This window comes from Herpailurus yagouaroundi, unplaced genomic scaffold (genome assembly GCF_014898765.1).
Source record: "Herpailurus yagouaroundi ecotype Mexico unplaced genomic scaffold, PumYag 140, whole genome shotgun sequence".
Lineage (NCBI taxonomy): Eukaryota > Metazoa > Chordata > Mammalia > Carnivora > Felidae > Herpailurus > Herpailurus yagouaroundi.
The window spans coordinates 79,349,609-79,367,820 of record NW_024412395.1 but is presented as its reverse complement, the minus strand read 5'-3'; the positions used below and the strand labels follow the sequence as shown (position 1 = coordinate 79,367,820).

At 38.6% G+C, this 18,212-nt stretch overlaps 1 protein-coding gene across 1 annotated transcript in view; it reads right to left on the bottom strand.

Moving 5' to 3' along the window:
* The window catches only part of LOC121030358 (aldehyde oxidase-like), a 78,016-nt gene that overhangs the window by 45,305 nt on the left and 14,499 nt on the right, over window positions 1–18,212 (bottom strand). Inside the window, exons 3-4 of the mRNA XM_040474676.1 lie at window positions 6,921–7,001; window positions 4,875–4,967 (exon numbers count right to left, since the gene is read on the bottom strand). Coding sequence (XP_040330610.1) covers window positions 4,875–4,967; window positions 6,921–7,001 — 174 coding nt within the window. The remainder of the gene's footprint in view (window positions 1–4,874; window positions 4,968–6,920; window positions 7,002–18,212) is intronic.

Genomic DNA, 18,212 nt, shown 5'->3' with positions numbered 1-18,212 from the left:
TCTCTCTCTCTCTCTCTCTCTCTCTCTCTCTCTCTCTCTCTCTCTCTTTCAGAAATAAACAAACATTAAAAGGAAATGAGGCACCTGGGTGGCTCAGTCAGTTAAAATCCAACTTTGGCTCAGGTCATGATCTCGTAGTCTGTGGGTTCGAGTCCCACGTTGGACTCTGTGCTGACAGCTCAGAGCCTGGAGCCTGCTTCAGATTCTGTGTCTTCCTCTCTCTCTACCTCTTCCCCACTTGTGCTTGGTCCATCTCTCTCTCTCAAAAATAAATAAACATAAAAAAAAAATGAAGACAAAGGGACCTGTACTTTGATAAATGATTTACCAATATTACTCTTTCTTAGAGACCTATGGAATAAACTGTCTTGCTACTGGTTCTATAAATACCTTAAATATGCATCATTAACCAAAGTGGCGATTAAGAAACATAATATTTTCCCCAGTATTTCAAATATGAGAGAGTTGTTAGCTTTCCCAGTTGGTTGGTTATTGGGAGAAGAAGAACTGGATGTATGAAAAAGGAGGGGTTTATAAGGGAAAGGACAGAAGCCAAGCTCAGAGACCAGCATGAAGGCTATGGCTGCTAAGGGGGCTGGTGACAGCAGTGTGGGCAGTGGAAATGCCAGGAAAATTGTCACTCAAGCATCAATGAGGAAACTCACATAAAGATAACTGAGAAACATACTTCTCCAATAGCCTCTGATGCTCACAGGACTACAGAAGAGTGGTCTTGGATCACTGTCAATCTACTTGAAGGACTCAAAAAATAAACCTTTGGCTTGAGATATAACAGAGGCTGTCCAGGCAGGGGCAGGCCTGGAACATCAAGAGAGAAATGGAAAGTGGCAAGTATAATTTGAAAACATATTCAGCATTTTTACTGGTTATATTTAAAAAATTAAAACCTACTGTCTTTATAATATAACTGATAAAAAGTAAAATATCAGCCAAATGTTGACTGACAATTATATGCAGAAAGTAGAGAGATTCCTAAAATTAACTTGGCACAAGATACATGTGTGGGATGCTATGAACTTATTATTTCATACAAAATTTACTGTTCTACATTCTTAACACCATACACAAAAATAAATTCAAAATGAATGGAAGACCTAAATGTAAGACAGGAAACCATCAAAATCCTAGAGGAGAAAGCAGGCAAAAACCTCTTTGACATTGGCCACAGCAACTCTTACTCAACATGTCTCTGGAGACAAGGGAAACAAAAGCAAAAATGAATTATTGGGACCTCAGCAAAATAAAAGCTCCTGCACAGCGAAGGAAACAATCAGCAAAACTAAAGGGCAACTGATGGAATGGGAGAAGATATTTGCAAACGACATATCAGATAAAGGGTGAGTATCCAAAATCTATAAAGAACTTATCAAACTCAACACCCAAAAAACAAATAATCAAGTGAAGAAATGGGCAAAAAACATGAATAGACCCTTTTCCAAAGAAGACATCCAGATGGCTAACAGACACATGAAAAAATGTTCAACATCACTCATCATCAGGGCAATACAAATCAAAATCACAATAAGATACCACCTCATACCAGTCAGAATGCCTAACATGAACAACTCAGGCAACAACAGATGTTGGCGAGGATGCGGAGAAAGGGGAACCCTTTTGCACTGCTGGTGGGAATGCAAACTGGTGCAGCCACTCTGGAAAACATATGGAGGCTCCTCAAAAAATTAAAAATTGAACTACCCTACGACCCAGCAATTGCACTACTAGGTATTTATCCAAAGGATACAGTATGCTGTTTCAAAGGGACATATGCACCCCAATGTTCATAGCAATGCTATTGACAATAGCCAAAAAATCTCCATCGACAGATGTATGGATAAAGAAGATGTGGTACATATACAGTAGAGTATTACTTGGTAATCAAAAAGAATGAAATCTTGTGATTTGCAACAACGTGGATGGAACTAGAGTATATTATGCTATGCAAAATCAGTCAGAGAAAGACAAATATCATATGAGTTCACTCATATGTGGAATTTAAGACATAAAACAGATGAACATAAAGTAAGGGAAGCAAAAATAATATAAAAACAGGGATGGGGACAAAACATAAGAGACTCTTAAATATAGAGAACAAACTGAGGGTTGCTGGAGGGATTGTGGGAGGGGCGATGGACTAAATGGGCAAGGGGCACTACTGTTGGCATGAGCACTGGGTGTTATATTTAGGGAATGAATCACTGGATTCTACTCCTGAAATCATTATTATACTATATGCTAATTAACTTGGATGTAAATTTTTTAAAAATTTTAATTTACTGTTCTACAAAATATTTACTGATACGCATTTTTTATTCTAGTGTCCATAATTATTCATTTAAATGTAAACTTCAATTTTGTAGTTACTATAATACAATGCATGGAAAAGGAATATTGGCTAATTTGGGGGGAGGTTGTGTTCGTCCTGAATTTATAAACTAGAAAGCAGAAGATTATGAAGAAAAATAATTTAGAACTTGGCCTTGACACCATTAAATAAAGACTGACGTCAGGCCATAAAGGTAGGGTAAGAGGGAAGCTGAGAGGAACTGGGGGGGGGCGTTCAGGCATGAACAGGGATCTGACACAGCCCCAACACACACCAGCCCCACTGACACAGCTCATCGCTCTGTCCTCAGGAACAAGTGCTCCCAGCAGGCCTTTTGTCTTTCTCCTTTGAGGAGCTGAGAAGGTGATCAAGAGAAAAAAAAAAAATGTATGGGGACTCCATCAAGTATGGTTTTTCATGTTCCATGTGGTAGGGATTAACTCCTTCTGTAAAATACTCCCAAAGTACTATGCTGTGATTCTGTGCTGGGCTTTCAGCTTGAGTGAAAATCACCCACACTTTTTTATTACGTTACATTACGTTATTTTATTTTTTTATTTTAAGTAGGCTTCACACCTAGTGTGGAGCCCAGTGTGGGACTTGATCACGACTGTGGGATCAAGACATGAGCCGAGATCAAGAGTCAGATGCTTAACTAACCTAGTCACACAGGTGCTCCAACCCACATCTTAAAAAAAAAAAAAAATCCTGAGATGCCCGCCGGAGAGCACTTGCTGGGATGAGCACTGGGTGTTGTATGTAAGTGATGAATCACAGGAGTCTACTCTCGAAGCCAAGACTACACTGTAACATGACAATAAATTATTTTTTTAAATCCTATGAGATTTTTTTCCATCCTGAAGAGCAAAATTCCAGGTACTTTATAAGCTTCAACATTAAGGAAACACATTCTTACATATCTGTAAAGTTTCTGAGAGTTTTCTATGACATAATAGTTTTTATTCTCAATAATGAAATACTTCATAGTATTCAAAAAAAGCCTTCTGAAACCTTGCTGTGTGAGGCCTGAGGAAAGAGTGAAGAAAAAAATCCCACAAAATATATTTTTCTCCTATTCTATAACAAATACACAATTGATTATATTAGCTGAAGATCCAACCCTTTTTTTGGTTGGGGAGGGTCAGTCAGTTGGGATGAATCTATTGGTGAAAGAGGCTGTGCTTGACTGCTTGCTTCTGCTTGTTATGTGGCTGAAGGTACCATGGGGGAAAGGATTTGTCTCTTTAAATTGTTGATCTCCCAAAGCTGTGTCGAAATGCTTTCAAAGCAAATGAACTGATTTGGGGAAAAAAATGCTTGTTATGAGTGCTGAAGTTGTTCTAGCAATGTAGATATGTGTGATAGTGTATGAAAAAACACAGGAAAACAAGAAGAAAACACATCTGTGTGGAAGATAAACTGCTTCCCAAACTCGGCCTTGCAATCTATAATAACAAGCTCCCTTTTATGATTAGCAGCTGTGTAAAGATTATCGCTTTTCTTTGGGTGATCTGGATGCTCATTAATTTGTTGTTGCTCCTTTCTGAGGTTTATTGCATTGTCAAAGCAATGTTAGGGTATTTATAAGCCAAAGGTTGCAACTGCCATATTTTGCAGAACACCAGGAAAGATAGCAGCTTTTTTAAACTTTCAATATCATCACTTTCAATGGAGTTTGGTGTCCTTGAATTTTTGAACATATTGAACCTAAAATCTCAAGATATATATACCAACTGCAATGTTCGTTATGACATACTGTAAGCTTTTACAACTAAACCCAACAGATTCAATGAACTGATGCTTTAAAAAGCCTTGTCATGTTCTTGACTTAATAAAACTTTCTCGATAATAAAATTTTCTCGATAATAATTTCAAGGAAAAACACATCAAATCTTATCCAGTTTACTAACAGGCTGGCTTTATGATGTTGTGGCAGAAAATTCCATTTGAAAGTCATGAGGAATTCTGTTCTAATAGTTAGCTTTCATTAGGAGAGCTTGAATAACTCTTAGAACTTACTTTGATTCAACTCTAAATGACACCTGGAAAATGAGACTGGGGGAGCAAACATTTCTGTTTACTAAAAAAAAAAAGCAAATCAATAGCTCTTTTAGAAAACTGTTACTGCATTCTCACCAGCTTCCAAGGGCTGGGTTTTCTGCTCCTCTATAAATGAAATCAAAACAGCCCCATGGCCTTGACATGGAATGTGACTCTGGTTGTGTCTAGCTTCCACAATGCCAAGGGCAGAGAGCATGTGGCAAGCTAGCCAGCTCATTCATGTCCGTGGTACAAGGACACAGAGCAAAACACAAAAAGACATTTTTAAAAAACTGCCATTGCTAGTTTTATTTTTAGTTCTAATTCTTCACTGAGTTTGAAATTTTAATCAACATTAAAGAAAGATTAAGTTCACCAAAAGGGAAGCTTGAGCTTCTAACTTGAGAATCACTGAGAGATAAGTGGAGTGTCCAGGTAAAGGAGCCACTGGCTTTTGAATTAAAAAAAAAAAAAAAAAGCCACTAACCTCATAGTTTAGTGTGCTGCAGGGATGTCTAGATTGAAGATCTTCTATAGCACTCTCATACTTGTCTGCAAGGCTACGACACTGAACAGGGTCCTGAAAAGTAGAACCATTGTAGATATTTAAAATAGGCCAGAAGGGTCTTAGAAGGGCCAGAGTGGGGGCAACAACCCTGTGCCTAAAAGCCACAGAATAGAAGGAAACAACCCAAATTAAAAACACATAGGCTAGCTGGGCATCCCCCAGGCTGACTGTTAATGGCTTGTGAGCTTGGAGAAGAATTGTAAGTAGAGCACAGAGCTGTAGAAGATTTTACCACTACTCAGTTATTTTGTTTCTGTCTGTTGTTTGACTAGGTGGTGTGCAGAAAGCTCGTAATGAGGTGAACATATTTTCTCTCAGTAGAGCATTTCTCCCACTTGTTGAGGGTCACCTTCATGTAGTTGACTTTGTTCTCTGGATTCAGCTTCATTTCTCTCACCTATAACATGATGATGGCAGCCACTCCACAAGATTATTGTGAAATAGGTCATCACAGGAAAAGGGCTCAGTGGGTTGGAGGAACGTGGGGAAGACTGCCTTGTAGTCATCTTAGTGATTGTAGGTAATCACCCAGGCATTCTTTTTCTTGATTTCCCTTGTGACAAACAGTTACAAGATTATTGGCTAGACAGCATACAACTAAAAGGATTTCTCTGAATAAATTTTCTATACCTGAAGGGCACCTGAAGCATACTGGCCTCATTAATCCCATGCTACAACCAGCTGACCACACTAGACTAGAAGCCAAGTATATTCTTCATGTGATATAGAAATTAGTATGATCACTTTAATAAGAGTCACAAAATTTTCTTAATATTGCTTCTGAAGAGTAATTTTCTCTCAATATTGCTTATGAGGGTGTTTTCTCATAATAGATGGAGTCAACTAAGAACTAGAGGGGTTATATCCAGCTTCTGAGAATAGAAGATGAACATCATGTATGACATACTGTCACCAGGCAGTCAAAAGAGGAAAAAATAAAGCCAAGTGTAGATTCCTCCAATTAACAGCAAACTAATACAATTTCTTGGGTGAATCAAGTGACATCACTTAAAGCTTCTACTTTGTAGTCTTGTGCCTTCCATTCAGCTTCCTCTAGTCAATATTCCTAGATTAAAAAAATACACTTTGTTGCCTTTAATTTTACATTAAAAATTTTAAATTATAAAAAAATAACCATTAAGTGTAATGTTTTAAGTGTTATATAAAGACCCAAGTGATCCATTTCTCTCAGTTCTAAGAAGTGTTCCTCTCAGGGTCCCAGGATGCTTCCTCCTGTGGGCTTGTGGAGGGTATGCAGCCTTCTGCATTTTCCTTCCTCCCCATTGGCCAGGTGGTGCAACACAGAGTTTCATGCTCATTTGCAATGGTGTGCTTTGGCTCTCACTTTTTCCTGGTTTGAATATTCTCTCCCTCTTCTTCAATGTTTAGAAATATTTTAACACGTGGGGCACCTGGGTGGCTCAGTTGGTTGAGCGTCCAACTCTTGTTTTCAGCTTGGGTTATGATCCCAGGGTTGTGTGAATGAGCCCTGCATCAGGCTCCATGTGGAGCCTGGTTGGGATATTCTCTCTCTCTCTCTCTCTCTCTCTCTCTCTCTCTCTCTCTCTCTCCCCCCTTCTGCCCCTTTCCCCTGCTCATGCTCTCTCTAAAATAAAAAAAAAGAAATATTTTAATATGCTTAATTTTGTCCAATAATTCTATGGAAGACTAAACTTCAACAAAGCTGGAAGTAGAAAACATGTCTATATTTATAAATGTTGTGATGTCATTTCATGACATTTTCTTAACATACTATCTGTTGCTTTTTATAGTCAACTGTCCCCTCCTGATGGCTCCACCCTCATTCACACATCTCTGCCTTAGTCCCATACTCAGACTTTGGGCTAACAATGACAGATGGATATTGCCTACTTGTCAATCAGCTTTTGATAAGACCCATAAGCAAATACCCTTCCTAAACATCTCACAAGGAATTGCTCTAAAACAAGCTCAACTTTGCCTTACCATTAGCTCCGGAGGAAATATCGGTTCTTGAGTTGAACCCAATGGCAGAGACTCATCTTCTGAGAAGAGTTTTGGACTTATCTTTAAAAAGAGAAAATAAAAGGAATTATTGTCATTCGGCAACTCTAACTACTTTAAATCATTTGTGGAATGAGGTCAGAAGAAAGACACACAGCAGACAGACAAAAAGCCAGCTGGCCAGCTGTAATCTCTGGGTTCTAAGTCAAGGGCTCTATCACAGAGCTAGTCACCAGCAACATAGTGCAGATGCCAATGGGCCTCCAAAGCTCAACTTCCTGCACGTTCTCTTTGCAGTTTGGGAAAGCAGAGGAGGCAGCAGCACCAGACACCAGCTGAGCATAAGAATGTTTCCCTAAATTGCCATTGTCTGTTCTTCCATTTCCCTAACATCTTCACTTTGCTTCTAGCCCTTGAAAAAAGACTTGAATAGCCTTTTTTTAAAATTAAGAGACATTGGAGAACCTGGGTGGGTCAGTTGGTTAAGCATCTGACTCTTGATCTCAGCTCGGGTCATCTCATAATTCGTGAGATCGAGTCCCGAGTTGGGCTCTGTGCTGACAGCATGGAGCCTGCTTGGGATTCTCTCACTCCTTCTCTCTCTGCCCCTCCCCCACTTGCATGCGCGCACACACTCTCTCTAAAAATAAATAAACTAAAACAACGACAACCAGAAATTAAAAAAAAAAAACATCTAAGAGACATTAAGGGGTCAATGTGTTTTCTCTCCTATAGATAGCTATACTTGAACCACAGCAATATCTGGAATGAAGAATAAAGTTATTAGGATAGTTTTTTTTTTTTTATTAGAGGTGGAGAATGGAGAGGATACGTGTTGAAATACCTCAAATGAGTTAATTTGGGCAGCCATTAATTCTTCCTAAAAAGAAGAATTTTTAGTGTCTGCTCATGTCCTGAGAAAACCTTATAAAAAATTTACATTTCACTAACCTTATTTACTTCCTGAAATTCTGGTAATTCACTTCTTCATTTGACTAACAGTAAACCCCATTTTTTTTTACTTTGAAAAAGCCAGAAGTCCAGTGGGTGAAAAAACAAATAATCAAGAATTTATTACTGATCTTACTATTTTTCAGCTTTATTGAAGTATAACTGAAAAATAAAATTATATATTTAAGGTGTACAATGTGATTGTTTTACATAGGTATGTTTTGTTAAATGAGTACCACAATCAGGTTAATTAAAACATCCATCATCTCACATAGTTACCACGCTTCTGTGTGTGTGTTGTGAGAACACTTGAGGTCTACTCTTTTAGCAAATTTCAACTACACAACTCAGTAATGCTAACTATAGTCACCATGCTGTAAATTAGATCCTCAGAGCTTATTCATCTTATAACTGAAGGTCTGTACCCTTTAACCAGCATTTCCCATTCTACCAGCCTCCAACCCCTGGTAATCACCATTATGTTCTCTGTTTCTAGGAGTTCAATTTTTTTTCTTTTGTACATTCTACATATAAGTAGGATCATACAATATTTGTCTTTATCTGGCTAAGCAAAATACCTTCTAGATTCAACTGTGTTGTTGCAAATGGCAGGATTTCCTACTTTCTCACGGCTGAACAGTATTCCTGTGTGTGTGTGTGTCTACATTCACCTGTTGATGGACACTTAGGTTATTTCCATATCCTGTCTATAGTGAATAATGCTGCAATAAATATGGGAGTTAGGATATCTCTTCAAGGGACTAATTTCATCACCTTCAGATATATACCCAGAAATAGGATTGTTGGATCCTATGGTGGCTTTATGTTTAATTTTTTGAGGAAATTACAGTTTTCCACAGTGGCTACACCAATTTATATTCCCATGAACAGTGTACAAGGGTACCCTTTTCTTCATATCCTTGCCAACACTTTTGACTTTTTGATAACAGCTATCCTAACAGGTGTGAGGTATCTCACTGTGGTTTTGATTTCCATTTCCCTGATGACTAGTGATGTTGGGTACCTTTTCAATTACCTGTTGACTATCTGCAGGTTTTATAAAAGTAGGTCTATTCAGACCCTTTGCCCATTAGTTAATCAAATTACTGGAGTTTTATTTATTTTTGCTATTGAGGTGCATGAATTCCTGATATAATTGTATATTAACTCCCTATTAGATGCATGGTTTGCAAATATTTTCTCCCATTCTGTAGTTTGACTTTTCACTTTGTTGACTGTTTCCTTCACTGTGAAGAAGCTTAGTTTGAAGTAATACCACCTGTTTATTCTTTTGTTGCCTGTGCTTTTTGTTTCATACCCAAAAAAATCATTGCCAAGACCAATGTCCAGGAGTTTTCTCCCTTTTATTCTGGCTTTATGGATTCAAGTTTTACGTTTAAGTCTTTAATACATTTTGAGTTCATTTTTGTGAGTGGTGTAAAGGTACAATTTCATTCAGGTTTCCCTAAACCATTTATGGAAGACACTATCCTTTCTCCATTGTGTGCTCTTGGCACTCCGTCAAACATTAGTTGACCATATATGCATGAGTTATATCTGGGCTTTCAATTCTGTTCCATTGGTCTGTGGGTCTGTTTTCATGCCACTGTCATATTGTTTTGATTGCTACAGCTTTGTAAATAGTTTGAAATCAGGAAGTGTGACACCTCCAGCTTTGTTTTTTCTCAAAATTGCATTGCCTATTCAGGGTCTTTTTTTGGTTTTGTGCAAATTTTAAGATTTTTTTTCTATTTCTGTGAAAATTGCCAATGGAATTTTGTTAGGGATTGCATTGAATTTGTAGATTGCTCTGGTAGTATGAACATTTTAACAACACTAATTCTTCCAATCCATGAATGTGGGATAACTTTCCATTTATTTCTGCCTTCAATTTTTCAACAATAGCTTCCCCCCCCCCCCCCCCCCAGTGTTTAGATCTTTGCTTCTTTGGTTAAATTTATTCCTTAGTATTTTATTGTTTTCTATGCTATTATAAATGGATTGTTTCTTAATCTCTCTTTCTGATAGCTTGTTAGTATATAGCAACACAACTGATTTTTGTACATTGATTTTATATCCTGCAACTTTACTGAATTCATTGATTAGTTCTAAAAATGTTTTGGTAGAGTCTTCAGGGTTTTCTACACATAAGACCATGTCATATGCATGGACAATTTTACTTCTTTCTTTCCAGTTTGGATGCCTTTTGTTTCTTTTTCTTGCCTAATTGTTTGGCTAGGACTTCTAGTACTATGTTGAATAGCAGTGATGACAGTGGGTATCCCTGTCTTGTTCCTGATTCCATTCATTATATTCTTCAGCTCCAGAATGTTTGCCTCTTTTTTAAATTATTATTATTATCTCTATCTCTCTGTAAATCTCTCATTTAGTTCAAGTATTGTTTTCCTGATCTTGCTGAATCCTGTGTTTTCTTGTAGCTCATGGTTGGTAGGATCCATGTCCTACTGATGCCCCCTCAGAGCCCTGGCTGCTTCTCCCAGCCCTTCCCTGCCCCCAGATTGTGCAACATTCTTCAGTATTCTGTATGGGGTGAGAAAGAAGTAGGCCTCTATGGCAGCGTCCACACAGCTGGGGAAGCCAAGTACCCACTCATATACTCTCACCTTCCCCCATGGGATAAATCATGAGTCAAGAAGGTCTGTTTTGGCACTAAGCTGTGCCACCTTGGGGGAAGGATGATGGTGATAAAGTGAAATTGTTCCTCTCACTCTCTTAAATGCATACAGTCCTGGATTTGTTGTTGTTTTTGTTCTAATGGTGTGGTGGGATTTCTCCACTGGACTCTTGGATTCCCATAAGTCACTCTTACCCATGGATAATTGTTAAAATTGGTGTTCTCTGGGGGAAAAGACAGGAGAAAACTCCCATTTCACCATCTTACTGATGTCACTCCTCTATGGACTAAATCTTGATTCTAGTAGGGTACTTGGTCCTCACCTAGGTGGAAAAGCAGCTGGTCCAGCCTCAGAAGGGGTTGGTCTTCTGGGGTGAGTTACTGAAGCTGGAGATGAAATGTAGATCCCAGGTGGGAAGCAAAGTCCCCTCTACTAACTACTAAATAAAAGTGTGACTACTAGTTGAAACATAATACATAATCAATACTGCTAAATGTTATGAAAAAGAACCATGTGTGTATAAACATATCTATACTAACTTCTAATAAAAAAATCTAAGCTACTTTAAGATACAAAACAGATGAACATAAGGGAAGGGAAGCAAAAATAATATAAAAACAGGGAGGGGGACAAAACATTACAGACTCTTAAATATGGAGAACAAGCAGAGGGTTACTGGAGTGGTTGTTAGAGGGGGGATGGGCTAAATGGGTAAGCGGCTTAAGGAAACTACTCCTGAAATCATTGTTGTACCATGTGCTAACTTGGATGTAAATTATAAAAACATAAATTATAGAAAGAAAAAAAATCTAAGCTAATGAGAAAATTAGTTGACCTGTCCAACTTCGGCTCAGGTCATGATCTCACAGTTCATGGGTTTGAGGCCCACAACAGGCTCTGTGCTAACAGCTCGAGCCTGGAGTCTGCTTTGGATTCTGTGTCTCCCTCTCTCTCTGCCCCTTCTCCACTCACACTCTGTGTGTGTGTGTGTGTGTGTATGTGTGTGTGTGTGTGTGTCTCAAAAATAAACAAACATTAAAAAGAATTTAAAATATGTAAAAATCTTATAACAAGGTCTGGCACTCAGCAGTAAGTATTAATAATAGTTGACTGTTAATAATATTTAATAATTAATTATATATTAACAATTATTATGATTATTATTATCACTCAGTTCTTATTTATGACACACTGATTTCATAGTTTAACATCCAAAGGGCAATCGTATGTCCCTTATATCAAGGGTGTTTGTTCATTTATTCATGTAGCAAATACTGACAGAGTGGCCCAGTGCATGGTGACCAGCCCTGGAGATACACAGTCTCCACTGTCAAGCAGTGTGCTGCCTGGTGGACAGATAGGAGAGCAAATGGGAATTATACTACAGTGTGACCAATGCTGTGATGTGGGTGTGCACAGAGGGCTGCAGGAGCAACCAGGGGCAGGGCACCTGATACAGACAAACAGATCAGGAAAGACCCTTTGAAACAATGACCTACAGCTAATATCAAAGTGACTGACCTATAGCTAATATCATAATAATACTCATTATGTGACTACCAGGGCAAGTTCAGTAAATGAGAGTAAGCATCTACCCAAAATCAAATAACAAACAGCAATTACAGACCTTGGGATAAGAAGGGACCTTGTATGAGTAACAATGGCTATTCCCCTAACACATCTGATAAATATTTTGTTTAATTAGAACAAAACACATTCAATAATGTGTTCCTTTCTATTTTATAGAAAATCTTGCATGCATCAGTTATGGGCCTGTATCCAGGGGTATGGCATAGGTTACCTGAAGGAGAAAAACTCAACTGTGTTACTCAAGTAACCTAGAGAGAGACACAGTCTGCCAAATCATGATGGAAGTAAGGGCCCCATCCAAGAAGAAAGCCCTATTTGACATTTCAGTCTACATAATCTACAAAGTCAGATTTTTTTTTTCAGTTACTCGGGATATTGGGTTGAGAGTCCTGAGGTAGAGTTCAACAGTTCAGCTATTTGTATTTTCTCTCTGTAAACAGTTTTGTATCTTCTGCTTGTGCTAGGTGTTCAAAGAACACAATGATTTCAAGCTAGAAACTTGGTCTACAGGCACATTCAAAACTAAGCTTCAGTTGACCGATCAAAGTCATTACATAGCAGCAAAGGCAATTATTAAACTTTGGAAGCAACGGAGCACACATTTTATTTACAGTAAATCATTAGGTCAGTGTTTCTTTCAAATGGTCCATAGGCCACATTCTCCCCCACCCCCCAATCTATGGTGTCACTGAAAAAACAAAGCCATTGGAGCAAGTTCTCTGGGGTTTAATCCCAGGATTTAATTTTTACTCTTCACATTCCCCATAGAAGTTGTAAGCACTCTAAAATTTGAAAACTCCCTCATCACTTGTTCACATTATAAACATCCATGAGGTCTAATGCATAATAGAATCTAAAGGAAATAAGGAAGGAGACAGTTTATGTGCTGTATCTCTCCTTATTACTTCCATTTGCTCTGGTCTTCCATGTGTGCGAACGAACTAGAAACATGAGCTTTAACTTCGTGTTCTCTGGCAGGGAAACAGGGTCCTCAGGAGTCAGGAGGAAAAGACAGAGCCATGAAGAGTTTCACCAGAAATAGAATCTGGGAGGCTATTGTTTTAAAAAATTGTTTAGTTAAAAAAAATTTTTTTAATTAAAAAAAGGGGGGTGCCTGGTGGCTCAGTTGGTTAAGCATCTGACTTTGGCTCAGGTCATGATCTCATAGTCCATGAGTTCGAGCCCTGTGTCAGACTCTGCTCACAGCTCAGAGCCTGGAGCCTGCTTCAGATTCTGTGTCCCCCTCTCTCTCTGCCCTTCCCATGCTTGTGCTCTGTCTCTCTCCCTCAAAAGTAAATAAACATTAAAAAATTTTTTTTAATTTTGAAAATTGTTTAGAATATTATTAATGAAGACCTCCTCCACCCCCACACACAACTGAGCTGTTAAACTTGATCAAATCACTCTAGACTGGATAAAGTTATTTGAAATAAGTATCACCAGAATATCTCAATCTCTTTGATCTCATGTAGTATTCATCAACAGCCCTCTGATATCCAATATGATCTTGAGAGCACTCACTCCAAGGAGAGAGTGGTGGTAGAGAGTGGCATGTAGAGAAAACTGGACCCTTTCCAAGAGCAAATGAATAAACTGGCTTTGTTTGTAAAAATAAGCAAACAATAAAAAAGGGAGGAGACTTTTATAAATTAAGAAAGACAAGAACTATATGAGCAAAGTGCAACGTGTGGATCTTGCTTGAATCTTGATTTGAACAAAGTAACTCTTCCACTTATTGGTGGTATAACTTTAAATAAATTAAACTCTCTAAACCTCAGTTTCTCCATCTACGACATGGGATGGTAATAATGCCTATCTTATAAAAGTATCATAAAGATTAAATGAGATAATCTGTATATAGTATTAATATAGCATGTGGCACATAGTGTCTAATATCAGCTCTCACCATCACCATTATTTAAAAATAAAAACACACAGGGTGCCTGGGTGGCTCAGTCGGTTGGGCTTTTGGCTTTGACTCAGGTCCTGATCTCACAGTTTGTGCACTCGAGCCCCTCCCCTGCTTATGCTCTCTCTCTCTCTCTCTCAAAAATAAACATTTTTTAAAATGTCAAAATAAATAAATATATACACACACATATTACATCTATGTAAGTTATATATATAAATTATATATAAATATAAATTTAAATATTTATATATATAAATATATATTATATATGTTATAGAAATATAAATATATAAATATATACATAATTATAAATAAATATATATTTAAATATAAATAAATATTTAAGTATATATATAAATATTATATATTATATAACCTACCACCAAGGGTATCAGTTAACTGATCCAGAGAGAGCCCTGGATGGTTCCTCAGCAATGTGTAGATGGACATTACCATCCCAGGAGTGCTGAATCCACACTGGGTTCCCTGACATTTGGCAATCCTCTCCTGGAAGCACAGAAAGGTTAGAAGTGCAGAATCTTGGGCCCCACCCCAGATGCACTGAAGAACCTGCACTCTAACAAGATCCCCAGGCAACTTGCTTGCACATTAAAATTGGAGGAGAGGCCCTGGAAAATCCTTCTCATCCTAGGTGTCTCCTTTTCTCAGACTGGGTGGCTGTGATTACTGGTCCTCACCTTTCATTACAGGTTCTCAGCCAATGGAATCACCAGAGGAAGTTTAAAATTTCCAAGGCCCAAGAAGCACCTCAGACCAAAAGTATAGATATATATTTTTTAGATTCCCAGTGGTTTCAGTGCGTAGTCCGGAATGGGAATCATTAAAATAAAGGTTACCCCCTTTAAGTCCTTCAGAGAAGTGAAGCAAATTGCACTCAAGTTGAGAAAACAAAACAATACAAAACCTCCTGAGTGCCTTCTAACTGCCCACCACTGCCCTATCACTTTAGCACATAGAAATTTGTTTACAAACTGCAACCATTAAGCCAGAAGACAATCAAGAAGGAAACACTGCCTATTTCTCTACCAAACTTTTTCCTTCTTAGCATTTTCTCTTTGGAGTCTAACTTCAAAGGTGAAACCCCATTTTGGAAGTTGTCTTCTGGCTACACTGCAACACCAGGATCTCAGCAGTGTCTACTAAAAGAAAGAATATCTCATGGCTGTGAACAGCCAGGTCTCATAAGAGCATCCAGGCAGAATTCGCTCCCTCCAAGTAATGAGGTTTCAAAGGACATAAACAGGACCTGAAATTCCTTCAAGCCCAGAGAATGTGATGTTTGGTTACTCTCTATGTTGCCTCTATCTTTTCCCTCTTGTATCCTCTCCTCATAAGTGAACCTCTTTAACCTAGAAAAAAACAAGTAACAACAGCATTTTTATGGGCAACGTATAAATAATTTAAAGTCAGGAGTCTGAGGTACCCTTTCATTTGAGGCAAAGTCCTAACAAGGTGCTGCCTTATGAGAAACGTCTCCAAATTTACAAAAACTCCTATCATATGTCTTCTGAATAAGTCCTACATTTAACAAATCTTTTTGGGAGCTGAGATTTTCATTCAGCTTTAAAATCAGATTATTTTCCACTTTGTAAAAGAACTACAAAATTATAACCCTCAATGCACATGGCTCTTGTTTCTTTGAGTTTGGAAGATGTAAGAAGGATAGGTCCCATCTAATTAGAACAAAAAAACAAACTCAGCAATGTCAGAGTTTTCTTCCAAAAGAAAAAGTCTTCTGCTCTTTCAGCTGATTTCTGAGAAATCAGTTACAAAATAGCCACACACCCCAGGCTTCACTCCTGGTTTCCAGCTCAGTTTCATGTATGGGCAGTGACCAAGCAGTGGGGCTCATACTGTTCTCTTACTTTAACCTATGGGGCTAGCCATGCTTTTTGAAGCACAGAAACCCTATGAGGAAGAAGCATACCCTCATCTGAACAGGATGAATCCTGGTCTTGGTGCTTCCTGTGCTTTCTATTGTGGTGATAGCAGCACCTTACAGAGAGCATATGGGGATCTGACAGGTCTCGGCTGCATATTATCTTCAGAATGCAAAAGTAAAAATTATATTGTATCCAGTGGGAAAGGGAACTGAGCATTCATCCAGCACCTCCACTATGGCGAGTTTTACACAATTCTTCAGGCTTTGCAAATACATTCTGTCTTCAGCTCATGCCCATTTTTTAGAAGCAAAATGTATAGGTTTTTAAGCAGTATTGCACCCATAAACACAAAAGAAAGATTAGGAGAATATTATTCATTTATAACTACATGTATATATTTATTGAGTGTTTACTATGTGCCAGACAGAGTTCCAGGCACTATGATTCATTGCTGAACAAGACAGATAAAATTCCTCCCCTTTTAGAATATATATTTTAGTTGAGGGAAGACAGACAATACAAATATACATAGACTATACACACACACACACACACATATACATACATGCGTACATAAACTGAGATAGTGAGAAGTGCTATGAAAAAAAATAATACAGGCTAAGGGAATAAGGAGTTGCAGAGGCGATTTGGGCATTGCTATTTTAAAGTGATCAGAGAGGACTGATAATATAACATTTTTGCTGGAACCTGAATGATTTGAAGGAGTCAGACATGAAAGGTTAAGGGAACAAACATCCCACACAGAGGACAACACATGCACAAGCGGCAGAAATGAGCTTGGGATGTTCAGGGACAGAAAGAGGGACAGAAAGGTCAGGGAAGTTGGAGCACAATGAACCCAGGAGGAATGGTAGGATTCCAGGCTGGGAGACAGGGAGGAGCAAGGTAGGTAACTGTAAGGCTTCATCTAGAAAGTTCTAAGAGACCTTCACTCTCATTCTAAAATCCAAAGCAGGCCATATAAGCTATATCATTATAGTTTTTTAAAAATTCATCAGATGCTGAGTATGTAAAGAAACTTAAGTGAACTAAACTCCATTAAGTAGAAGTCCTTTATAAGAGAGACGTGGTAACAGCTGTTCTCATCTCTAACTGAAATGAACGGAGATGGAGTAAGGAGAAACCAGACCAACTTTCAACAAACATTTAATATGGGCTGATGTCACAAATTAAAATACAAAGCTGGACTGCACTTTCCTCAAACTCTTCCCCATCAAACTCCACTGAGTGCTGAGGGTAATACCCTAAAAGTAGGGTAATACCCTAAAACTAGGGGTAGGGAAAGAGAGCTGAAAAAAACTCTTCATGCACATGGACTCCTAGATGAGAAAGATAGAGCAGGAGGTGGGGGGGGGGGGGCAAGCAGGAGAATTGAGAGAAAACTGAAGGCACTCAGGCTTCACAGAGTACAGGGCAACTGCCACCCTCCAGAGGCTAAAGGCAGGGAGGCATGGCTGCAAGAGATCTCCCAAAGCATAGATGTGAGATAGGAGAGCAAAGAGAACACCCTGGTGAACTCAAAAGTGGGCTGCTAGGCCGTAAAGGGAGGGATAATCCAGAGTTCAGGAAGCAGGTGACTTGGCTGTGAAATACAGGCAGATCTCTGAAATCTTACCAGTGCTCAGATACTTAGCCTTCATCTGAGATCTGTATAATGATGCAAAATGATCTAAGATAGGCATAGTCAGAGTCCAAGAGAAAGGAGGGGGAAGAGAAGAGATCGAGGAGGTGGGAGAGAGGGGAGAAAGAAGAGAGAGGAGGGGGGAGAGAGGAGAGAGAGGAAGGGGAGAGAGAGGAGATGAGAGAGAGGAGATGAGAGAGAGGAAGGGGGAGAGAGGAGAAAGAATAAATATTTGAAGAGATGATGGCTTGAGAAATTTCCAAAGCTGATAGAAGACATCAAGCCACAGATCCAAGAAACTTGGCAAACATGAAGAAGGATAAATATCAAACATAAAGAGATGTTAAATGTAATGGGAAACCAATGTAGGAAAGTATGGTGATCTGATTTATACTTGAAAGTGATCTCTCTGACTGATGTATGGGATTTACCAAGTGGTGGGGGTGGGGAGAGGGTCAAGGGTGGGAGCAAGGATATCAGTTAGTAGGCTGTAATAGTAATATAAAAGTGTGATGATGGCATTATCCTTCACTGCCAGTTCACCCTTTCTTTTCCTCCCCAGACAGCACAGGGAATCAGACAGCCTTTCAACTTTCAACAGGGGATTCTTTGACCATATGTTATCCTCACTGATGGTAC